Below are 26,867 nucleotides of genomic sequence, written 5' to 3'. Positions count from 1 at the left end.
TCCAGAGAGCAATTATTGGATACCCTTGTGGCCCGAGGTAAACAACCCTTCAGGGAAGTTCGCGGTGTTTTGGGATATCGTGATGTTGTCTATATGCAGGCCATGATGTCAGAAGCACAAAGAAAACTATATCTTTGTGCTTCTGACATCAAAATCTAACATTTTGTTTTTTTTTTCTTTCTTTAAAGTTTTTTTTTTTTGTTCTGTCTCTGCCTTTTTGTTCCGTAGAGCTCCATAGCTCTTGCCATCCGGAAGATGCTCCCAGTCGAATCATTCCTCGAGCACGACGACACGCCACATCGTCACTGACGCCAAATGCCCGGATGAGAAGCTGAAATTTCCTGATCCCAAATCCTAAGCCCCGTCCATCCTTAAACATTGTAAACTAACCTCGAGTCACCACGAGTACGCTGGCTTCTACCCCTCTCTTACTAACCGTATAATAAAATGATATTGATTGTATATATCACAAAGAACAATGGCTCCGTAAAGTGTTATACACGCCTGAGCCTACCAAATAAACGAAATTGGAAAAAAAAACTAAGGCAATAACGTGCTTGATATAAACTATCATCGCGTTGGTTAGTGTTATTCCTTCGCCAAGTCACGACCATCTTTGACATACGCCCCTGAATATCGTTATACCGGAAAGATTCTCAGCTTGCCTAGATCACCCCTACGACCGTACTTCGCACTGAGAGCGGCCACAAATACGTCGACGGCAGCGGCTACCGCAGACGATTTGTCCACCGCAGCTTCGGTCAGCTCTGTGTGTAGACTAGGGGCCGTCAATGTGTGAACGGACAACTGTCTGCGGATTGTGTATACCCTACGACAGAAGCGATCAACGAACGAGAGTGGCCAGCTGCAGCCGAGGGTGGGCGTCCCAGTCGAGGAAAATTCAGTCGGAACGGATTTTCTCGCGTGAAAATTTTCCGCCCGACTACTCAGTGTGAGTTGGACGATGGAACGCGTAACTTTGATCCTGTGACTATAGAACCTAGAGTGTCGTGACGATTTCATTTTTTCCCAGATCGGTATTTATCCTTTTATGGTTGTGCTCGAGCAGAGAGTTGAAGGCTCGATGTACGAGGCAAAGATAAAACGAAAGCAGTGATAGAAAACCGTGCGCTATTTCGTGCAGAATAAGGAAACGCATTTGCAACGTGTCGGGAAAAGTGAAAATACCGCTTCGAAATAGTGAATGTGAGGTGCGTGATCGAAAGGGCAATCGTCCCTAAAAATACGACTGATTTATGAAAGTTGTGAATGTTTTCGAAGTGGAAAAAGATCTATGAAAAATCGTAGAACAGCTGAAAATTCAGTTACATTGGATGGTGCTTGAACGAACGTAGTCTCGTAGTTCTGTGGATGTGTTAATTGGCAGTTTTGAAACTTAAGCGCCTAGGAGAGTATCCGAAAAAAACAACATAGCCATAGAAGCCGCCCTCCTTAAGGAAGCGGTGGACGAAAGATTTGAAAGTCTCGCCGTAAAATGGATCAATCTTCAAGGTAACAATAATTATTTTTACATTTTTTTTTTTCGAAAACTGCATTGGCTTTTGAGAGACTCGGTGATCGATGTTTCCTGTCAGTTTGACAAGATAATGTATGTACTATTCGAACTGCTTTTTTCGAATGGTGGTTCGAACCAGAGTGTACATGACCCGAGCATGGCGACAATGTATCCGGTCATATAATCACACTCAATGACTTGGCAATTGAACGCAAAGTGAATGGTTCTTCCGTGTAGCTTAAACATGGGGAAGAGTTTAATGTCACTAAAACAACAACACTGGGGCCATTCAAGTGCTGATTTCGAAGGAAATGATTTGTCGACTACTCACCATGGCTTAAAATAGTTATCGCATAATGCCAAGGTTGATTGTACCTTTACTTTCATTCGTTCGGCGGATGCCAAATGGGTACAACCATTGATAGATGCTCTGCTCAGGCAGATTTAAATTGGTATTAGGTTCATGAATTTACATGCGATAAGACTCTAATCAGACAAACCGTCTCTGTTTATTTGACATGGGTAGAATCCTTGTTTGATGAAAGTTGATGGAGCCACTCGCGTCACAGATTAATGATCTATATAGCAGATTTCAAAAACATTTTCGTTTCATCATGTGGTGGTAAGATAATTTAACAAATATTCAAATATCTGTGAATTGGTAAATCAATTAAAATATGTATAACGACTTTTCAAAAGTTGATACGTTTATAAAGCATTAGAGATTCCATCTCTCTTTAATACTAAGCTGATGAGAAACTAGTGTTCTCATGGATTTTATACACATTCCCATAATTAAAGAACAGTTTTGGGACAGTTTTGTCTAATCTGAATCACAGAAAATAGAAGATTTCATATAAAAAAAAACTTTGCAGTATTTTATCAAAACTAAATTTTATCACTTACATTTGTGTACTACGATTTTTTTTTGTTCGGGATAAACCACTGCGTCCATTTCATTGAACTTTTGTAGTATACCCGTGTCATTTGTTTAGTGCATGTCTTTCTACTCCAATTCTATCGAGAAGAAATGAAGTAGTCATTTTTTATTCAGATATTTCTCAGCTTAATGTAAGGCCTCTTCAGATTGAGGTACCGCTATTCATACCTTTCGAGAAATGGCTTATACCAACTCTCAAAGACGCGCCCCTCAATCAGTTCCAACATTACAATAAGTGGAATAATACTGATTTTGACCATGCATCGGTACTGAAATTCAAACATATTTTTGCTTCTTCTTATGAGTTCCGAATTCGTTTTTGTATAGAGATCTGATTTCATTGCGTTTGGCATTTCCGAATCTCACCTTTACACAGAGCTCTAATCAGTCAGAGGGTTCAGCAGATCCACCAAATTCGTATCCGCTTTTTTCCTAATTAATCAGCGCCCTGGAGCTTGGAGATTAATGTCGTCGGCTTCGAAAACCAGCCTAAGGTTGAGTTACGTTTTTACAATTTACTCCATTGACTCCATCCAAAAGGAGCAAAAAATGGGTCATCTAAAAGCAAATTATAGTCGTTCCATACTCTTCCGACCATCACTCATAAGTATAAACAAGAATAGTAAGAACTAGAGCACAGTGTGGTAGATCTTACTCCGTAATGCAGCACGAAGAATGTCTACCCAGCATTACAAGCTCCGTTAACTGCCTGGCTAATTGTTTCACCCCCCAGGCCATTCATCCCCTCAGCACGGGTCGCCTGACACCTTGGGATTCGGGGTTAGGGACGTCATATTGTCAGCTTCAGTGTTGTACCGAGCCTGGCGATATGACCGGATTTACACCGTTACGCACTACTTCAGAGTATCCATATCCCAGCGTAACGGGACTGTGTATTACGATACAAATGCGATTACGATACAAATGCCCGGTCCCTGTAATAGATGCAACTTTAATAATTGATGGTGGCTATCACTCGATAAATGTTTCTCATCACATTCGTCAAAATAAATAAAATCAGATTAACCGATTGATTTATAATTGTTCAAAATTGTTAACATTGCTGTCTTCATAAAGGAAGCAGAAAACTGAAAATATAAATAGGTATTATTTGGTTTTGAATGGCAATTTTATTTATTCAATGTTTTTTTATTAATTTGAAAATATACTTTGCTATCTACAGGAATTTCAAAGCATACTTACTGGAACGAAAAGAATTAAGTATTGCAATTAGTAAATAAGTATCTCAAAAAGCAACAATCTTCAACATGTTTCCGGGGACTATCACCAAAGAATTTAAAACACTTCAATAGATTTCATTATGTTGGGATCCATGATTATATACAGTGGCCTAGATTTAAAATATAATATTTACATGTTCAAACAATCATTAGGACTAAAAATACAAAGGTTAAAATCTAGAAACTTATTCAAAGCTCAAAGTATTAAAAGATTTCAATATTTCTCTAGAAGTTAAATCCATCGATGATTTATATTGCTCAGAAAAACGTCCATTTTTATGACAAATCTGCGACATGTCTTGAAATTCAAAACGTCTTTTTGACAGGTAATACAGTACAAAGATGAAAAATGTAATTCAGTGCCATGCAACTAATTTGTTGAAAACTTTTCCCGAAAGTTATTTTTGATGAATTCGCAACGCTTATAAAACAATAGAATCTATAATATTTATCATCTGTCTTCAAAAAATAAGTTTTAAAATTATGGTAATAATGATCGTATACGCACAACGGGTGGAATAAGAGCAAAAATGGAATAAGAGTCTATCCCATTTTTGTTCTTATTGGACATTGTTGATAGATACACCCTCGCTTTAATCGTTACCTCTTATCCAAATCAGAAATGTCACCGTGACCATGAAACGTAACAACAACAATTTATGGATCAAAACAATTAACGGTCATTCGCAGAGAAGATTACGCCAGACAAAAGAGATTCCGCCAGCCACGCATTTTCCTTCGAATATTCAAAATTCCACGAAACAAACAATTACTATATTTTCAATCCCACGCAACTCGTGCGATACCGGCTCGGCACAAGCGCAGTTCGTAGCTGGCCCATGTGTGCAAAAGTGTTGCTCGGTCCCTCGCTCGTCAAACCAACCGCGCTGATCGTCATCAATATCGGCGTGGGTAGGTAAGCTGACGCCACTCGGTCAGTGGTGGTGCGGGTGCATCCCGTTGTTGTTGAAGCCGGGTGTGGTACGCGAGGCATTGCTGGCTGGTGGCGACCATTTAATCGCCGTACGAAAATAAACTGCGAAAACGCAACAAAAGAACACAGGAACGTATAAATCTGAGATATTAAAACAGGAACAAGCACAAATTTGGTGCGATACGAATTTGAATAATGCACACAAAGCTTGCCGGTTGCATGCAATTAACCATCAACGAAAAACATCATAAAATCGTGAAAAGAAAACTATTTTCAGCGAAGCGATATTTTTTCAGTAAGCGGAGCGAGTACAGCTGGTTAGAAAGCACTTGCTACGTAGGTACAACATACGTAGGTGTCGAGGAGTTGACCAAGCATGCTACCAGGCACTTGAGCCAAACGTTTCAAAACATCTTTGGAACCCGTCCTTCACTGACAGCATCACTGACAACCGTGTCATTAGTGTCGATCCTCGAGGCGCCAAACAAAATGTCATCCTTCGTCATGTTTCATCCTACTGTTTGCTTCTTGACTTGATTTCTTACGTAACGTAGTGGTAGGTAATTACTGGTTCGATCAAGTGTATGCAAATGCATTGCATGTATCAGAAATAGTTTGCGAATTTCATACGCATTACAGAACTTTATGCTTCGCCCTCTATATATTGCATAATTTTTAAATTGATCAAGAGCTTTATATGCTATATCATATTCGGCCCACTAAAGTCCTAATTGTTTTTTACGATTTACTATAACTTATTATAGGTTTCTGGATGTTTCAAATAATGGAAATTTAAAATTTCATCTGTTTTTTAGGAATGTTTATAATTTTCTTAAAATTCTCCCAAGAGATTGTTTTAGGCTTTTTTTTTAATTTTCCAATGTGTGTTCACAAAATCACTCAAAAACTGATATGATGAAAGCACCAATGTAAATATCCATAATTGCCGTATAAATTGAGGATCAAACACAAATGTTCAAAGAAATTCAACAATATTCGCTCTATTTTGAGCTTGAGGTTAATCTTGATGATCGTGATTGATCAAAACAATTATAAAATTGCACTGGAAACCAATAGTTAGGATTGGTCAGCTTTCCAATCTCAATGTGCACAATTTGAGAGTTCAATACTTTAATTCTTTTATTTAGGTTACATCGAAACAGATAACACTGAATCAAGTACTTGTCGGAGCACTTTGCTGGGTTGCTGTCGTTGCTGGGTCATTTTCATATATTTGTTTTCGGTGGGATGGAAATAGGAGCTATGGGATGTAGGGCTGAACAGTTCCCCTACTTTGTCTTCGATGCATTCGCCACCAATCCAACTTATGTTGCTTCACGTTTTGTGTTCACGTTTTAGGGGCAAGCCAGAGTAAACGCGACGTGCGATGCGACGCGACAGTGCAATTTGACAGCCTATTGATAATGATTGTTATTCTTTTACGTGAGTCGCGTCGCGTCGCATCGCACGTCGCGTCTACTCTGGCGGGCACCTTAGGCGGGTGTACAGTTCTGCCACCTTTGCAAATGTTCAGCCGACAATGTCCATGTCATTCGCAAAACAAATAAATTGACTGGATCTGTCGTACCCCGGCTGTTACACCCGGCTCTCCGCATGACACCTTCTAGCGCAATGTTGAACAACAGGCACGAAAGTCCATCACCTTGACTTAGTCCCCGACACGATTCGAACGAACTGGAGTGTTCGCCCAAAATCTTCACACTGTTTTGCAAGCCATCCACCGTTGCTTTGATCAGTCTGGTAAGCTTCCCACTCTGGTCACAGACGGTTATCACTTTAAAGGCTCGAAAGTTCTCACACTCCAGCTTGTCGCTTTTCTTGTAGATGGGGCACATGATCCCTTCCTTGTACTCCTCCGGTAGCTGTTCATCAGTTTGTGCAGGCAAGTGGCCAGCTTTTCCGTACCCACCTTAATGAGCTCAGCTCCGATACCATCTTAGCCAGCTGCTTAATTGGTCTTTAGCTGCTAGATGGCATTCTTAACATCCCTCAAGGTGGGGGCTGCTGGTTGGCTTCCTTGATGACCACGATGATGCCTGATAGATGCGCAAGCAGCTATTTAAGGAGGTGATGGTGGACATGTGGATATAACAACTGTCAGCCTTTAGGAGGATGGGGGTTTGGGGGTTCACCGAAACCAAGAACTACGCCATGAGAAATAAAAACAATTTTATTATTAATCATAACAAAGTCGAGTGAAGTACGAGACACTGAAGACGGCCTTACTGTTGAGGTCGAAATACGTATCTGTCAAAGGCCCAATTAAGCGGTGGAATTAAATGGAATTGTAAAACCCGTCTTATGACAAGTAATAACAAAACAAACAAAAACAAATTCTTCATTTCCGCATTAACATGTTATATGGATTGATCTGAGTTTTGACTTCTATTCGGGCTTCTCATGTACACTGATCCCACATATATATGTCACTTTGTAACAATTATTAGTCACTCAATTTTGCATGTTGATCAAATGGAATTGACCCATATTAGTGTGTGACCCATGATTGTGGGGTCAGTGTACTTCCAAAACGAGGTATGTATTTAAAAAGCTGTGAAAGTTCAGGTTAAGGTCTCTCACGGTGTCTTTCAGAATAACTGCCTTGCGGCTCAGCAACATAATCTTATGATTACTCACCTTATTTTTCCGATTAGCACCGAGCAGTTTTTTTTTATAGAGAAATCACATCTGACTATCTTTTTACTGGAAAAAGTATCAGAACTAAGTTTGAATCTCAACCTATATATTGATAAATTATCGAATTATATAGTGCTCATTTAGTGGCGATTCATCAAACATAAAACTAAGTGACAATTATCCTCCTCCCAACGCGCATGCCAATGACGTCGACGGTTTCACGGTACAACAAAACATTAATCATCCCCTTTTCGTAGCAGGCAGTGATGTCAACATGTCATACATTCAAGAATTTTATAAAACAACGACTCTTAGTGGAAACCGTGTTGTTATGCACTTAAAAGCTTAAAAATCACTTTAACATGGTCTAAACATGAACGGAACGAATCACAATGTTCACAAGACTTGTAGAGCACACCACAAGCTTCCATATCCAGCTTTTTACGCTAGCCATAAAATAACCAGGGGTGAATCGAATTTGACATATGCCGTGAACCTAATTTGAAGTAGGTTATCTTGGTAGCCATGAGATAGTTCTACAAGAGAATCTGTCATATTTATTTGCTTACTTGCTAATTACATCACAATATGTTTTGAATAACGAGTGCAAGTTTTCGTGGATAACTTGGTATTTTGAACGTTTTTGAACATGCAACTTATTTAATTATTTCTAGGGCTTCGGCTATGCAACGGCTGAGACAATTGGAAACTCCATTGAGAATCCAAGAAAATCAGGAAAAGAAGTACGACACCTCGAATCTATTCGATCGACTCGTGTTGTCTCATGATTCCGCAGTGGAAGATCTGAATGATCTGAACGTGATGGTTTAAGGGAGAAATTTGATCAACAGCCGCAAGCACTGGGCAAATGAAAGGTCCAGATCTTTTTGCAACTACACTTCCATATTTTACATTACATGATCTGAAAAGGGGCCGTGCGGAGAGGGAATTTTATCGTTTCTACGTTGATTTTTTCTGGGGATTTCATTCCACTATTCATGTTCTGGTATGATTTGCTCATAAATTTTCATTTTCTTTCCCTAAGCCCTTTAGTAATCACCTGAGAATTAAAAAAAAATCTCCGTTCGACATTAATTCACCTGCCGACAATCCTTCGAAATAATTTTGCAGATCATCCGCTGGCAATACATAGAGCAATAATCACAAACTTGTTGTTCAAATCAATTAGCTTTGTGCAAATTATGTTGCAGCAATACAATGTCCTAGTATTGTACAACGTACGTGTGCATGTATTATAAAAAAAATATGCCGGGATGAAAACCGTTGAAATCGAAATTCGTACCCCAGAAGAATGCCGAGCTTTTTTATAAACACCTGAAATGAATAAAAGAATTAAAAATATGTTCTGCCTTTTCCGTATTTAAAGAAACAGCTGATTGAAATAATAAACCATTATTGGGATATGCCCGAGTCTCGAATAAGATGATGACAGTTTAATGTTTTCATTGAAAATTTCAACTAGTCATAGATTGCTAAGATTAATTTATAAAAATTATGGTGGAAAATTATAGTGTACACAGCATGTGTCAAAAGGGGTGATTCAAAGCATTATGGCATTGTTGCGTAAAAAGCTGGATAGAGGTTGTTTCGATGGTTTTCGGCGTTTATATTTCTTGTTAGATTTTTTCTCAAAATTGAAAATAGCCCAAAAACACTAAATCGACTTGAGCCACCTCGAAACTTTATCCGAACAAGCTGAAAATTTGACAGGAGGTTTATTTCAGCATGAGAATTGTGATTCTGGGCTGACCGGTTGAATTTTTGATACTTTTTGAAAACATGAAGAGGTCTAATATAGGTGACAATTTGTTGGAAAACTAAGTAAAACACATATTCATAGCCCCACTCTCATTTAACCTCACGTTGAGATTGAACAAGAGTAGCCGAAGCCGAACGTCAAAGACGAGACACAGAATACACTGTGAAAAACGCATAATGCGAATCCATATAGGTTTCAATTTGTTGAAAAACTAAGTAAAAACATATTCATAACCCCATCATTATTACCCCTAAAGTTGAGATTGAACAAGAGTAGCCGAAGACGAACGTCAAAGACGAAACACAGAGTACACTGTGAAAAAACTCATAATGCGAATTTATATCCAGCTTTTTAAGCTAGCTATAAATAAACGAGGGGTGAATCAATTTTGACGTATGCTGTGTACAAACTTATGGCGACGCTCCTGGCGACGTCTCAGTAGCCGTGGATTTTATTGTTCACCAACAACTGTCAGACTTTTCATTTTTATTTTAAAAATATGACTGGATCTCCAGAACTGGTTAGCTTTTATGTGTAAAATGAATTACTAATTTTCTTTTTATTTTAGGGATCAACAAGATCAAGTACCTTGAAAAGTTTTGAGGATATAAAGTGCCAAGCTTGTTGCGCCAATCATCAGGATTTAGATAAAGCAGGTTATATTCAGCTCCTTTGAAGAAAACGATACGTTTTAGGACAATACTTTAATACCTAGTCGTATGGAGAAAAAAATCGATAGTGGTGTTCAAAGTCCAGCGCTAGAAGACGAACTCTGTTGTTAGACAAGTGATAGTGTTCCACAGATTTCGCGCCACTCAATCTGAAAACGGTCTCTCCATAAGACTCCTGTATTGAATCTTTCCCAGTCTACCCCATTTTACCTTGATCCATCATCTTTTCTATAAATTAACTCAAATCAGCACCATTTTTAAGTTTAAGAGTAAGCACACCGCCCCCCCCCCTGAGTGGATGTTCTGAATAGGTTCTCGATCGGAAAAAGGCGATCGTGCCGTCGAGCACTATATTTTGTAAGAGATCATGAGCTTAGAGAAGTTATATACAGAGGAAAAAATAGAGCAGGGTGACGGCATTCTGAATCCCCTCTTGAATAGAATGTTCTTTTGCGGTATTTCACCCTTATTGACTGCCCTGATACTGGTCTTGTTCTCTCAATGGTAATTATTGTCCACGAAATGCAGTCTAACGCTCTTCCCCCTTTTTAAAGGTGTATTTAATAATACGGTCAGCAGTATGCAGCTCTTGGATTTTCTAAAATGTACCAATTATGTAGTAAAAATCAGGAACACAAAAATAGGAAATGAATACATTTGGTTAAGTGGCGTTAAATCACAATGTTTCATTTCCGTTTAAGTGGCGTTGCAATATTCTACCCATCTGACTTCTTGCGTGGTTTAGAATTCGATGTGTTTCATATCAGAAACAAAACAGATAAGTTGCAGAATTAATAACACTTCGGTTTATTGCTGTTACGACAATGTTTCTGATATGTTGCAAAACACTTTGAGCTCAGCTGAGCAGTATTTCATTTTGACAGTCCCCTGCATGTTCCGTATAAGGTACAATGAAGTTACAAATGACTTTGTTGTTTATGTAGCGCACTTGTAGCAGAATCTCCAAATAGAATTGTTGGTGTGATGGTTATAGTAGAAGGTTGCAAATCTCAAGGTCCATGGTTCGATTCCCGGTTGGTTTTTGTGTTTTTATTTTCATTGTAGCCGCAAGATGTTGCAAATAGGCTCCACCTTTTGCGCTTTTTGTGTCACAAAGGAGTTCCTAATACGACGCGTTGTGCGTAAGTCAGACCTTTAGTAAGTCACACCACAGTTGTTGTTACTCACTGAGAAACAAGAGGTGTTGCTTGGGTATGGACTTATCAACATTTTTTCAACGTGCCTAAGCATACTTTGATTGAATTATAAAGATTATGGTGGACACGCGAAATGTCAATAAGGGGTGATCCAAAATTTATAGCATGGCTTGCGTAAAAAGCTGGATAGGTGACAAACACAGAGTACATTGTAAAAAAAACGCATAATGCGAATCCATACAGGTGACAATTTGTTGAAAAACTAAGTAAAACACATATTCATAGCCCCACCCTTATTTAACCTCAAGTTGAGATTGAATAAGAGTAGCCGATTATCTCGGAGAAGCAAAAAGTCAATTACGCCATAGCTCCGGTTAGCACAGCGAGGGCCAAATACTGTGTAGGGGGCCCTGGTGTTTCACAGGCTCCGTTTGCGGTTAGGTTCTTATTAGACCCCCCTAACCATTCATTCGTAGGCACGGTAAGCATAAAGCCGCATCACAACGAGAATTGGGGGTCACCTGTATGGTGGACTTTTACCACTGGAACAGGCAATCCGTAATGTTATTCTTAGCGGCTAAGCGGCTTAATTTAGCCAGATAACCAGCTGCCGACACCACACGGCTATCTAGGCTGTTCGTGGAGAGAAGTTGACATTAATGCTGTCCAATGAGCAGCTCGAAGTAGCTCGAAGTTGTTCCCGTCCTGCTCGTTCTTTTTTGTCAACAAACGGGCATGAGCGTGACAGGAACAACTTCGAGGTACTTCGAGCTGCTCATTGGACAGCACTATTGACTTTACGTCAACTCTCAATGTGGCCGAACAGCCAGCCCTCGATATTTGTTTTTTTTTCTTGACATACAGTCTAAATTGCAGAGTCAAAATAGAGTCTTACTAATGTGCATGGCAGAAATAAAACAAAACCCTGTTGTTATTTTGAAACTAATTTTTTTTAAATTTGGAAAATGATCCATAAAAACTATATTTTGTTCCATAAAATTTCAAATTTGCGCAATTTTTATCCTGATGATAATCCATAATTTCAGTAATATGATCCATAATTTTGGTCACATTATCCATAATTTTGTTTATATGATCCATGATTTTGATAATGTGATCCATAATGCTTGGAAAGAAGGCCAATGAAACTATATTGATTAATCCACACATTTTTTAAATCTATCGATCATTTGACAAAATTTAAGGATGTACGAGTCGAGCCAGCCTTGGCCTGAAAGTTTAACGAGACGAGACTAGTTATGAATCAACGAGACAAAGTTATGGATCAAATGGCCAAAATTATGGATCAGATAACTAAAATTATGGATCATATTACTGAAATTATGAATCATCATCACGCATTTGCGCATCAAAAAATGCGCAAATTTGAAGTATTATGGATCAAAACATGGGAAAATATCAAGAATTTATTGTTTTTCTTGACCATGTTAATGGGACATATTCTCCTATTAATTGCTAAATTTTAGCTTACTTATGGATTGAAAAAATATTCTTTATGGAATCTATTTTATGGATTTATGGTAGCGTTTTATGGAACATTAGGATGTTGTTTACAGATCGTTTTTCATTTTTATGGATCCGTCTTTATCGTTTATATGCAAGAGTGTGTTTTGCCGACACCCTGTACCTAAATATCAACAAGTCACCTTAACCAATTAATTAATTCCCACCGCGTAACAAAAACTGGTTGTATTTGATTGGAAAAGAATGTCCTTAATGATGATCAGTGTTAATTTCGGATTTTCCTTTAAAATTTTCAAGATTATCAACCAGTTCTCAACCGTGTTGAATTTTACTGACCCAAGTCTTAGTCTCATGTATCTCCAAATTATCTTCAGAGCTGGATTTTCTCGACTCAAATAGGTCCGACAGTGATTCGAATAATATTAAGTTCAACACCGAAACAAAATTAAATTATTTTTAAATGAAGTAAATTGAAATGTATTAGGGAATATACTCATTAGTTTGAACGAAGCTTGAAGGAGTTCATTTTAGATTTAAACTTCTTCATCCCACGTGGTAAATGACGTTTAAGCCATTTTTTATTCGAACTATAAAACAAAATCCATTTCTGCACATAAATTAAGTTAAGAGATGTCTACAAATAAATATTCGCTTCGTTCCATAGAGCCCGCCTTATTTCCACGAAATGTTAACAATAGGAAGTTTACAATACCCACTCCTCTTATTCAAATCGGCTGCCCTGATAGATTTTATATAAAAATACATAATTGTTTTGAATGCAAAAATATTAAGGCAATGAATAGATATATTAGAATCTGTCAATGGGAACTCAGAAAATTAGGATGTTTGAAAAATATCCTTGAATACTGAAAAGCAGTATTAAAAATAATAACAGGAAGTTATTATTTTTACACTAGCATGAGCATTATGACCGTACGATTCGTAGTTGCTACTCCGTGATTGTCTAGAACTTGCGAAATTGTACAGAAAACCAAAATGAATTGTGTTTGGGGTTAGCTATCCATTCTCAATGTGCAATGAATAACATTTATAACCATTGTACCTAAGTAAATCTTTCCAAAATATTCAAACGTCAACCGTATGCTATTTCCCATAGTTTATGTACTGCTAATCTACTCTCGCTTTCCGGCATCCATCTTTTGACCAAAAATGGAAAACTATTGACCAAACGGCTTACATCACGCAGCCATCGCCGTATATATCCTCAGACCGCCCATTCAGTGGTCGGAACTAGGATTTATCAAATTCATTAGCGGCCGCAAACGCATAATATCAATTTGCAGTCGTATTGCTTCCTTGATTATTTTTCAATCATGTCAAACTATGGTGCAGCGATGTGCCAGCAAGCGCACTATCCACTCATGAGGTGAGAGGGAGTGTGGGGACAAACGAAAGTTGAATAGAAATTTCTTTACTCACTTTTTTTTCTTCTATGGCTCTACATTTCAACTGGAACTTGGCCTACTTTTCAACTCAGTATTCTATTAGCATTACCTCAGCTATCAATTGAAAGCTATTTGATGTTCGCAATTGCATGAGAATGAATATTGTGTGGCAAGTACAAAGGATACACTATGCCCGAGGAGTTAAGAATATTTCCCATCCGAAAACACCCTAGACCGGACCAAGAATCGAACTCCGGATTGGCAATCCTACACCTTTGTTCGCAATGCTAACCGAAGTCTCCTCAGACACTCGAATTTGGCCGGAAGAGGCTCCACTAATGTACCTAATTAAATCTGTATTTAATGAACAAAGGATAAAGCTATACAAGTGTTACAATTCCATGAAGATATTTGAAGATATTTGTCTAGTTTTGCATAACATTTTCTTTTAGTGGAGTTTCAGGGAAAATCTTTTATTATTTCCCAAAAAGATGGTTATATCTAGAGGATCAACATGCTGCGCTTGCAGTGGCCAATTTGCCCCATTTAACCCCATACTCTATCCGATGGCACTAAAATGCAAAACAAGTTTCCCGATTCGCAGCAAGCGTGCTGCTGCAATTGCACCCTACTCAGATACCTATACAATGCGAATCGCACATAATCGATCCAAACGGGTTGTTGTTGTTGTCCAGTTGTCGTTCGGTGTGGCCAAAACTGGATTTCCAATATGTGAGCCCGAGGAAACTTGACACTTTCCTAACCCATAAGCCTAATGGGTTTGGCACAGAGACTCGTTGGACACAACCTCTGGCGAGTGCATTTTCTTCCTGGTTTGAAAGATGTTTCTGACAGACACGTGATTACTGATTTTCACAATCTTCTGTCTCGATGAGCTCTGCGTCGAAGTGAAGCTGTTATGAAGATAACTTGTTTAGATAGAGATCTTTTACTATCGGCAACGCAAGTGCAGGCATAACGCACTGTTACGATCACCGTCCACTGCTGATTAAAATATATTGTTCTATGATTCTCTACACGAAAAGAGCCTATCTCATTGAAGAAAACATCATTGAGGACGACAAACCCCATCCACTCCATCATAAGTTACTATATTATGTTTAGCTAACGTTGGTTCATCGCTTGAGTAAATTATTCACATAATAGTATTTCTTCTTACAGCTTCAAACTTCGTAATCATACCGGGACAAGCAGTTATATTTTTGTTGCAATATAAACTAGCTTCTAACTTCTTTCTGTTGTTCGGGTGATTTATTTTTACACGCACGTACCAGTTGAAATTACGCAAAAGATACACATCAGCATCAACGCTTGTTTATGATTTTTGTACAGCTATTTGTCAACCAACCATTAGCTGACAAACAAAATTTTGTTATCGTGGTCGTTTAGAAGAAATAAAACCAGATTAATCCACCTATTGGTGCTTTTCTTGTGCAATATAAAAATGAGAAAACGCATTAGAGAGGTCGAAATTGCTTTTAAGGGGATAGACTCCACTGTTTACATCAATTCATATTTGCGATCATTTTAATCCATTGCAGCAAATTCTGAAAAAAAAACGCAATGACCGATCGCAGCAATTTTCAATTGGAAACAAAAAAATGCAGGGATTTTTATAGGCGACATGTGATATGAGGCAACCAAAATGCTGCGATGGGGGCGCGTTATATTTTACGTTACGATGCTGAACCGACCCACCGCGAAATTTTCATGACGCAATGCTGGAATCAGTACTGAGATTTTCATTTTCATTTAGAGAGATCACGCGATATTTACATTCTATTCGCTCTTGCTTTCAAAGAAAACAAAAACAATGAAAGGAATTCCGCAAAATTTTTACGGATTTTTATTTCATGAAAACGCACCAAACTATTGTAAACAAGCTGTTTCTTTTTCAACTTGAAAACCAGATTTAACTTGAAAACCAGGAACAATATAATCATTTTATCGACTAGTCGTCGTTATTTGCCCAGATCTATCAAAACTATTTAGAAATTTAGATTTCAAATCAAAGCAACATTCCCATCATGACTGCTTGCAATGTGACAGGTGACCGAGAGCCCGCTACATTTTCATTTGGTCTCTTGAAAATGAAAATGCAACTATTTTCGCTTTCACATGACGATCACGAAAACTACCAGTACTGGCTGGAATAATAAAAATGACAGTTGTGTATGGCTCCCGTGTGGAATAAGGTGCCCTTGAAAACGCGAGTGCATTTAGTTTTGGATTCCAGGAGGCTTGTCCTTAAGCAGGTGGCCTAAACAAAGCGTTATATTTTCAAATCCTTCTAGTTTGAGAAATGTTAAACCAGTGAGTGACACCCTCTGTTCAATCAAGAAACAACAGATTTCTCAATAATGTTCCATCTATGGCCATAACTGGTGCTATAGCCACGACCGGTACATCTATCTCAATAGAATGCCAGCTGTGGAATACTAAAATTTGAAAACACATTTTTAATTTTTTTAAACTGAAATATCATAAAGATATGTTATGCTCCTAGGTAAATCTTTGCAGCCTATATGCAAATTTCTCACGTATCGCAGTACTACTACAGTAAGCGTTCGCTAATTGGGTTTTTTTCTAGTCGGGGCGCTTTTTAGTTGGGGGTTCGCTAATTGGGGCGAAACCCAATTAAAATGCAGCTAAGCGTCACAATGCGATGTCAAAAACGCGTTGACGTTTTGTTTCCGTGTTTGGCGGGATCGATATTGTCTGGCGCGTAAAATTTTTCATTGTTGAATGCAGAAAATAAACAACATTGACGCTTGTCAAAACGTCCCAATTAGCGAACGGCATTCGCTAGTTGGGGTGAGATCGTGCCCCAATTAGCGAACGATCACTGTATGTGTAAAGGTTTTGCCTTTCTCGTATATAAAGTATACGTAAAGGCTATAGGATCACTCCAAAACCGAACTTTTCATAGAATGCTCGGAGACCCATAGTGTTATATACCAATCGACTCAGCTCGACGAATTGAGATGATGTCTATATGTGTGTATGTATGTGTGTGTACAAAAATGTGAGACACACTTTTTGGTACTTAGCATTTACAAGCCACAAGTTGCAATAGACGCGGATTGCGGTCTAGTTGTTTCATATTGAAAATTGGCCCGATCGGTCATTGCGTTCCAAAGTTATTAGAAAAACATTGTTTTTTGCCAAGGAAAAAAAAATTCCAATGCGAAAAAAAAAATTTTTCACAGATTGCAGCAATGCATTCAAATGACCACAAATGGATATGAATTGATGGAAAAAGTAAAATCTATCCCCCTAAAGTGCTATTTTGACCTGTGTTTTTCTTATTTTTTTTAATGCGCGTGAAAGGCACCACCAACGCTAGGTGGATTGATCTGGGTTTTTTATATCTTTATTAAGGAGACTTTCAGCCCAAGGCTGGCTCGTCTCGTAATTGTAAAGTTATTCTAGCAAATGAAATCAGCAAGTAACTCGACTTGAATGCGAGTTGAGTGTCTAAACACTATTATTCAACTCACTTGAATGAACAGAAAGTTGAACATGATCAAATTTTGCCAATCAATCGAATTGCCCTGCCAAGCATAGCATCTGAGATCAAGCACTTGTAAAATAAATAACGGTGGCCACCGGGGGCAAAGCCAATTTACATATTCCGTGAAAACCCCTGCTTATTTCCCATGAACGTATGACAAATGAGCTATAGAAAAATTGGGTTGTTTTGAAAAGAAAAATGTGAGTTTTTTTACAGTTTAGCATAAAGATCCTGCTGTTGATTGCGCGGCCGGTAATAAAGTTAATCAGTTCAGTGCGTGTTTTCTCTTGTTTCGGACAGCAGAACGATCACGTGATCTGCCGAAATATTGTGTTCTACATTGCGCGGCCGATAATAAGAGTAACCATCGAACAAGTAAGTGCAGTGCGTGTTTTAGTCGTCGGAAAAGAAATAAAATATCTATTTTGTGTTCGGTGGCTCTTGCGGATGTCGTGCGCGGTCGAAAAAAACGCGATCTTCAATAGTTTGCTGTAGCCATCGAGCAAGTGAGTACAGAGTGATGCGCTTCAGTGCGGTCGTCCAAAACGCGAATCTCCTCAGTTTTCATATGCCACCGGGCGTGCATGTTTTAACTTTTAACTCGTATTAGTGTTATTTCCCATCCCATAGATCGCATCGCTTACCAAAGTGAATCCAGATAAATTATCCTTTGTAACTAAAACGATATCCTATCCCAAGACAATCGTGGAGATGCAGAGGTATACTCGGTCTCTAGTAGCAACGAGAGTCGGACTAACAATCCTTCCATTCCTATATGACCGTAAGGACGTGGCCGGCGCCGTTATTGCCTTTGAATATTTGAGCTCCAGAAACGTGTACATTGAAAATGGGTAGCTAATCCCAAGCCCTATTCATTGTGTTCTCTGAACAATTTCGCAAGTTCAGTCAATCACGGAGTAGCAACTACGAATTGTGCGGTCATAATGCTCATGCTCCACACCATCATCATGTAGCAAAAGCCTTCACCTACGTATTGATGGTTGTTGGTTTGCGTGGGAGTGCTTTCAGATTCGTCAAATCGACGTTTGAATCTTTGTTTACAGAAGCAGATAAATCGTTTTGAAAATTTGGTATTGCATTCATAGAATGACAGTTGGCCCATGCAACTAAATTCTCAGTTTTTCTGCAGATTTAGAATTTAGAACCCAATTCATATTAGCGCATTTTTTAAAGTCATAATGATTTTATAATATGATCCATAGTTTTGATCGTTTTGAATTAAAATAAGATCCATCTTTGAATCAAAATATGATCCATAGTTTTGATCATTAGTTGATCTATGATTTTGCTTATATGATCTATAATTTTGTTCAAATATTCAGAATTTTGGTAATATGATCCATAAATTTGGATAACATTTCCATAGATTTAAAATAAAATCAATATAGCTTTTGTGGCTTCCTTCGCATCAATGCGCAAATTTGAATTTTTATGGGTTAAAATATAGTTTTATGGATAATTTGTCATAAGTTCATGGGAAATAAGCAGGAATGCTATTGTTTTTCTTGGTCATGTTCATGTTTCTTGACATGTTTTGTATCAATACCAAATTTTCAAAACGACTTATCAGCTTCTGTAAACAAAGATTTCATTTCTATCACTTGTCATAAGACGAGTTTGTACAATCCCATTTAATTCCACCACCTAATTGTACCTTGACAGATACGTATTTCGACCTCAACAGTAATAACCTCAACAGTTGTACAAACTCGTCTTATGACAAGTGAAGACATTCCACTAAAAAGCTCAAAATAATTTTCTTATCAAAGATTCCTATGTTCCAGGGTTCGTAATGCTCACTCAATCTCATGAGCACAGGATACTCCCTCACCAAAATTTTCGGGGAGAAATCATTTTTCGGGAAAGAAAAACAGCCTGGAGAGTGATAACCATTTTTCGCTCACTTCGAATGCCGCCAAACATTAGTTTGCTCTTTTTCTTTCATATTAGACATTTTCGTGGCATCATCAATTCAAATGGTAGTAGCTTATGTGAAACAAATAACTTAATGCTTTCATACAGATAGCGTGGTGATGTGGCTAGAGTGAGCGCATCCCTACGGCTATTATTGTTACTATTCTGGGTTCGAATCCCGGCACGGCCATACAATTTTGTAATTGTTTAGCGATAATTATCGCTAGAAGTGAGTGAGAGGTAAAAGTGATGAAAAGAAAAAGGATTTTCATCTAATAGGCAAGATTTTCGTTTATCTTCCAAGGCTAATTTTAAAGAAAAGATTGATGGGTGAAAGATGATCCTCAACATAAACAACGAAAAAAGATTCTCCCTTGGCCTGAAAAACGCTTGCTTTGGTCTCACTGAAACGAAAAGTTGAAACCCTGCTATGTTACTATCGATTGCTAAATTTTTGTGAAGTTATGGATCTAAAAATTATTTGGATATGTATACTCCTGAGCTATGGAACAATCAGGTGTTATTTATGGATCGTTTTTCATTTTCTTTTGGATCATTTTTGCAAATTTAACGGTACGCAGTAAAGACTGCCTTTATCGGTTAGACAAAATTTTAAATTCAAATTTTAAAATACAGAATTGTAAACAAATTTTGAAAACGGATATTTGCAAATTAGCAATCCCAACCCCATGACATTTCCCAATAATAGAACGATAGTCCATCTAATTGGTCACACATTTAAAAATTCATCAAAAGGCGTTTTTTCCTCTTTCAAAAGTTTAAATAAATAAGGTCGATACAAATGTTTAAAAACAATTATGTCTCTCCCTTGTATTTTTGGACCCAAAAATAAGAATTAAATTTTCGCTAAATTTTGAGGATTTTCAAACATTCTTTAACAAATCTGAGGATTTTTTTTTCATTTTAATATTTATTTTTTATTATCCTTCACCTTGAAATTTCAAAGACCAGTAGGAGATAATTTTTATTCAATATTTGTAACGACCTAAATAAATAAATAAATAATCGATCACACACTGTTTTGTGTGTTGCTGATGAGGTGACGTGTGTATCATCGATGGTAGTTGCATCCTCATATCCAGGGTTCATAATGCTCACTCAATCTCAGGAGCACATGATTTTCCCTCACGACAGTTTTCGGGGAGAAATCGCTTTTCGGGAAAGAAAAACAGCCTGGAGAGTGATAAAAAATTTTCGCTCACTTCGATTGCCGCTGAACGTTGGTTTGCTCTTTTTCTTTCATATTCAGGTCTTTTCGTGGCATCATCAATGCAAATGGTAGTAGCTTATGTGGAACAAATAACTTAACGCTTTCATACAGATAGCGTGGTGGTGTGGCTAAAGTAAGCGCATCCCCACAGCTATTATTGTTACTATTCTGGGTTCGAGTCCCGGCGCGGCCATACAATTTTGTAATTGTTCTGTGATAATTCTCGCGAAAAGTGAGTGAAAGGTGAAAGTAATGAAATGAAAAAGGATTTTCATCTAATAGGCAAGATTTTCGTTCATCTTCCAATGCTAATTCTAGAGAAAAGATTGATGGGTGAAAGATGATCCTCAACATAAACAACGAAACAAGATTTTCCCTTGGCCCGAAAAACGCTTGCTTTGGTCTCTTTAAATTGGAAAGTCGAAACCCTGCTCATATCAGTACACAATGGGAAAAAAAATGTCCATAATGCGAATAAATTCAATATCTCGGTTCGATATCGGCGGTTTGTGCTGAAATTTTGACACAAATCGTAGAACTTTCTGGGGAATCGTGCAAAGGTGCACGAAGCTGCAAGGCCTCGTTTTACCCCAATACCATGCACTATGGTCCAGGACACAGATTTACACGGAAAGATACATTTTACGCCAAAACTCAATTTTTTAGAAAAAACTGTTGTTCTACAAAATTGTTCGAAATAGCAAGGCCATCATTATGGTGCTATCAAAAAATAGGGTGGCCCATATAAAAAAATAGATTTTTTTTTATTTCTCTGAATTCTGACATGTTATGTTCTACAAAGTTGTAGCGCAGCTTATTCCAATAAATTTAGCAAAAAAATCTTTTTCTTTAGCTCTTAATTTGGCTGATTTAGAGCAATTTTACCTAATTGGATTAGGATGTACCTAAAAAAATAGTGATTTTGATCTACTTTTGTTGTTTTATATTTCTCGAAAAAGTCGTCTTCCGGTGACTTTAAGAGTTAAAAAAATGCAATTTTGATGGGTAAATTTGCTCATTATCCTTTTCTGAACAAAAGTTATAATCGTTTTTCTGTCAAAATTACATGTTGTTCAAAAGTTGATATCTCCGGTTGAGGCAGACCAAAAAAATATGTTTACACGGCATTTGAAAGATTAATTCATATTCTTTATTATGTCAAAAAATTGGAGATATGTTATTTTTAATCTCAAGTTTTACCAATTTTACTGAAGTCATGTTTTTTCAAGCAAATTGATATAACTCGACAATGGAAGAAGATACAGACGATATTCTTATAGCAAAACACGCGTTTTGAAATGCTTAAAAAGACATTCACTAAAAATGAAAAATAAAAAATCTACAGCTTTAACACTTTTCAGTTTTATCATTATCATCGTATTGCCAGATTAACTAGAAAAGATTTATTTTCGGCCTAAAGTATACTTTAAAGCAAAAAAAATTGTTCTACAAAGTTGTTCTGGATACTTGGGCCGTTATTATAGAGTGTTCGATCGCATCGCATCATCGTAGCGTGGTTCAGCCCAGCAGAGAAGCGTGCGTGCAGTTGTCGTTCAATTGTGTGATCGTTTTGTTCTATTGCTTCGCGCCAACTGCTCGCGTTATATACGTAGCGCTTGGCGCGCTGCAAATCTAATTAGATTTAAATTTGAATGTTTGTGCGCACGTCCCCAATAATTTGTATTTTGTTTCCGTACTAAGAGTCGCCTATAAAAGGCGACTCTGAATTGAATGTCTGGTGCAGTGTCTCGAAAGTAACCTCCGAGCTGGCACGCTGCCTCTCGGAGGCAATAAATTAGAAGTCCAATTCAGAAGCAGTAGTTTTCTTCATTCGTCGCCCGGAGTATCACCATTAAAAAATAACACAACGTAGGGTCGTCCCACCCTGGACGAAACATTGGTGCCGTGACCAGGATGGAGTCTGGAATCGATTTCCCGACGGTGACAAAGAAGCTGCTGTAACAGTTGGACGATTAAGCTTTTTCATCTGCACCGTTTTGGATAACGTCCCAGCGAACCCGTGCTACCAAGTCGGATCCCGAGCATCCCAAGCGATCAGCCTGCCGTTCCAGCCGGACCGCCAGATCCAAAACGCTGAAGAAGAAGAAGCAAATAAGCACACTGGACATCCTCATCCTCTGCGCTTCCGTTGGATAACGTCCCAGTCGAACCTGTGCATCCCAGCCGGACACCGAGAATCCCAGTCGGATAGCCTGTCGTTCCAGCCGGACAGCCAAATCCAAAGAAGCAGAGGAAGAGGAAATCGACAAGCCGCTGTGCCGAGCCACAGGGCTGTTAGGGGAGCGGAGCGTACTATCCGTCCCCAGGGATCGTCATCCTACCCGGCCGTTGCGCCATTCGGACCCAGCGTCCACATGCGGACCCCAGTGGTTACATCCGACCCCATCGTCCACATCCGGACCCAGCGTCCACATCCGGACCCAGCGTCCACATTCGGACCCAGCGTCCACATTCGGGCTGATCGTACCATTTGCATCGAGAGCATCATCCAACCAATCAATCCATCCGCATCATCATCCATCGACACTCGACAGACATGTCAAGCGATCACTTTCGATCTGCCGCACCAACAGCAGCAGTAGCAGACGACATCAAAACGTAATTGCAAAACGTTCGTTTTGGGGCGGCGGTATGTTCAATCACACATCGGTCGTCGTCATCGTAGTTGCTGGCTGTGAAGAAGAACGCGCCAAACAGCACAGCGTGCGTGCTTTATTCGTTTTCTGTTCTGTGTATTGTTACGATCTGCGCGCCAACAAGCAGATGGCAAATCGATCGTTTGGCGCGCAGGGCAGTCTAATTAGATTTTATTTTGAATGTTGTGCACACGTCCCCAAATTATAATTTGTATATTGTTCCGTACTAAGAGTCGCCTATAAAAGGCGACTCTGAATTGAATGTCTGGTACAGTGTCTCGAAAGTAACCTCCGAGCTGGCACGCTGCCTCTCGGAGGCAATAAATTAGAAGTCTAGTTCAGAAGCAGAAGTTTTCTTTCATTCGTCGCCCGGAGTATCACCATCAAAAAATCACACAACGTAGGGTCGTCCCACCCTGGACGAAACATAGAGTTATCCAAAAATAGGGTGGGCCATTTTATAAAAATTTGATTTTTTTTGCGGGATAGTAACAAAAAATGTTCTGCAAAATTGTAGCGCAGCCTTTTCCAATCAACTTTGCCATATAAACTTTTTATGTAGCTCTTAAGCTCACTTGTTTAGAGCAATTATACTTACCAGTATTAAGATGTCCCTCAAAAAACAATATTCATGATCTGCTCATTTCATTTTTTATTTTCCACGAATGTCACCTTCTTAAGACTTTTGGGGCTTTTCAAAACGGACTTCAGTAAAATTTGTAAAACTTGAGATAAAAAAATAACATAGGGTAAAATGCCCAATAGTGGACCCTCTAGTAGCGGAATTTTGCTCTCCCTGTCATAAGGCTTAGAAATGTTCAACATATTAACTCTGCTTGATATCTAACAACAAGCTCTGCATCCCCTCTTCACGATACATACATAAAACACCCAAATACACGACGTTATTCGTTGAAATTGACATTTTAAAGTCTAACTGGATTCGCCCTACAGTAGACCCCCTGGGAGTCCATAATAGGAAATTGCTTCCCTATAGTCGATACTTCATTTGATTTTCATGTCCCGTTTCGGGACGTTCTTCTTCCCTATTATGAACCCCCCAAAATATTCCTATAATGAACACTCTCGTGTTTATTTTTTATAGAAAAAATCATCAAATTTGACTTTCCATAGCATTTCCAATGCATGTAATCAAATCATAGGACGTAAGGTAGGTTTTCCCGATAGAATTTCATTGCAAAATGTTGACATTGTGCAGTAATAATGCAAAAATGACTGGAGGGTCCACAATTGGTCACTTTACCCAATTTTTTGACATAATAAAGAATATGAATTGCTCTTTCAAATGCCGTGTAAACATATTTGTTTGGTTTGCCCCAACTGGAGAAATCAACTTATGAAAAAAAATGTTATTTTGACAGAAAAACGATTATAACGTTTGATCGGAAAATGATATTAAGCATATTTCCCCATCAAAAGTTGCATTTTTTTAGCTCTAAAAATCACCGAAATACGACTTTTTCGAGAAATCTAAAACAAAAAAAGTAGAACAAAAATACTGTTTTTTGAGGTACACCCTAATCCAATTAGGTAAAATTGCTCTCAGCCAAATTAAGAGCTACAGAAAAAGCTTTTTTGGCTAAATTTATTGGAATAAGCTGCGCTACAGCTTTGTAGAACATAACATGTCAGAATTCCAAGAAATAAAAAAAATATTTTTTTTATATGTTTGGCCACCCTATTTTTTGATAGCACCATAATGATGGCCTTACTATTCCTAATAATTTGGTAGAACAACATTTTTTTCTAAAAAATATAGTTTTGGCGTAAAATGCATCTTTCCGCGTAAAACTGTATCCTGGACCATAGTGCCATGTCATGTAATTCGTCAAGTTCGGAGATAACACGATTTTTGACCAAATTTGAGGTCAAATGTGTTATGTTTTGTCGATTATTTGTAACTCCAAAATTGATGAATAACATGACATGGCACTGGAGTAAAACAAGGTCTTGCAGCTGCGTGCAGCAAACGATTCCCCAGATAGTTATACGATTTGTGTCAAAATTTCAGCACAATACGCCGATACCGAACCGAGATATTGAATTTTTTCGCGTTATGGACATTTTTTTCCCCATTGTGATGTGTTGGGAAAAACTCAAGCTTAGCTTAGCTTAGCTTTGACTGACTACACATATCTATGGTTGCTACTCCGTGATTGACCAGAATCAGTGAAATTGCACAAAGAATCAACTGAATGATTGACTGGGATTGTTCAAGCATTCTCATTGTGCAAGTTTCAGTGACTCTAAAATTCAAATGATCAATAACGGCGCCGGCCACGTCCTTGTAGTCAGTTAGGAAGAAGGAAGGAATATTAGTAGGTGGTTTTTGCTATTTGAAGACCGTGTTTACCTCTGCGTCTCCACAAAAACCACAGGAAGGATTATCAGTTAATTGGTGGGCATCGTTGGATCTGGATTCACTCTGATAAGCGATACGACCGTGTCATTCTTTATCGCAGTGATTTTACCTAGCCATGAATCGGGCGCGAAAAGTAGTACAAACTAACTACCGGCCTACCGGGAGCGCAATGCAGAACACAATATTTCGACCGATCGCGCGATCGTCGTTCTGCTGTCCGAAACAAGAGAAATCATGCACTGAACTGATTTTTATCACCGGCCGCGCAATGCAGAACACAATATTTCGTCCGATCGCGCCATCGTTCTGCTGTCCGAAACAAGAGAAATCTCGCACTGAACTGATTTTTATTACCGGCCGCGCAAAGCAGAACACAATATTTCGTCCGATCGCGCCATCGTTCTGCTGTCCGAAACAAGAGAAATCTCGCACTGACCTGATTTTTATTACCGGCCGCGCAAAGTAGAACACAATATTTCGTCCGATCGCGCCATCGTTCTGCTGTCCGAAACAAGAGAAATCTCGCACTGACCTGATTTTTATTACCGGCCGCGCAAAGCAGAACACAATATTTCGTCCGATCGCGCCATCGTTCTGCTATCCGAAACAAGAGAAATCTCGCACTGAACTGATTTTTATTACCGGCCGCGCAAAGCAGAACACAATATTTCGTCCGATCGCGCCATCGTTCTGCTGTCCGAAACAAGAGAAATCTTGCACTCTGTGATGTGTTGGGAAAAACTCAAAATCAAAAACTCAAAATTAGCGTGAGTTGACACGCATCCAACTTATCTTTTTAAATTTCATCTTTCTTCTTCTTCTTATTGGCATTACATCCCCACACTGGGACAGAGCCGCCTCGCAGCTTAGTGTTCATTAAGCACTTCCACAGTTATTAACTGCGAGGTTTCTAAGCCAGGTTACCATTTTTGCATTCGTATATCATGAGGCTGGCACGACGATACTTTTATGCCCAGGGAAGTCGAGACAATTTCCAATCCGAAAATTGCCTAGACCGGCACCGGGAATCGAACCCAGCCACCCTCAGCATGGTCTTGCTTTGTAGCCGCGCGTCTTACCTCACGGCTAAGGAGGGCCGTGATAAATTTTATACATGAGTTGAATCATCGCAAGCTTTTTTGTGTTCTCCAATGGTAAATAAACGGCCACAGGACGGTTTAAAATAGGAGTAAAAAAATTCAACAATATGAATCATACTTATTTTTATAGTTTATCTTCGGTAAAAGTAGAACCCACTTTGAAAATCGATCCAGAATTCAAAACAAGCACGATCGTTAAAGTGCTGCAGCAAAGCAAAGTTTACGATTCCATCGCCTC

General features: G+C 38.6%; 1 protein-coding gene across 1 annotated transcript in view; it reads left to right on the top strand.

The window, feature by feature from the left end:
* The first annotated feature begins 809 nt into the window (after positions 1 to 809).
* LOC134212309 (protein piccolo-like) overlaps positions 810 to 26,867 on the top strand; it is a 97,007-nt gene continuing 70,949 nt past the window's right edge. The window contains exon 1 of the mRNA XM_062690040.1: positions 810 to 1,512. Within this exon, the coding sequence (XP_062546024.1) occupies positions 1,496 to 1,512 (17 nt within the window). The 5' untranslated portion in view covers positions 810 to 1,495. The remainder of the gene's footprint in view (positions 1,513 to 26,867) is intronic.

This window comes from Armigeres subalbatus, chromosome 2 (genome assembly GCF_024139115.2).
Source record: "Armigeres subalbatus isolate Guangzhou_Male chromosome 2, GZ_Asu_2, whole genome shotgun sequence".
NCBI classification, from domain to species: Eukaryota; Metazoa; Arthropoda; class Insecta; order Diptera; family Culicidae; genus Armigeres; species Armigeres subalbatus.
This window is presented reverse-complemented; position numbering and strand designations above follow the sequence as displayed.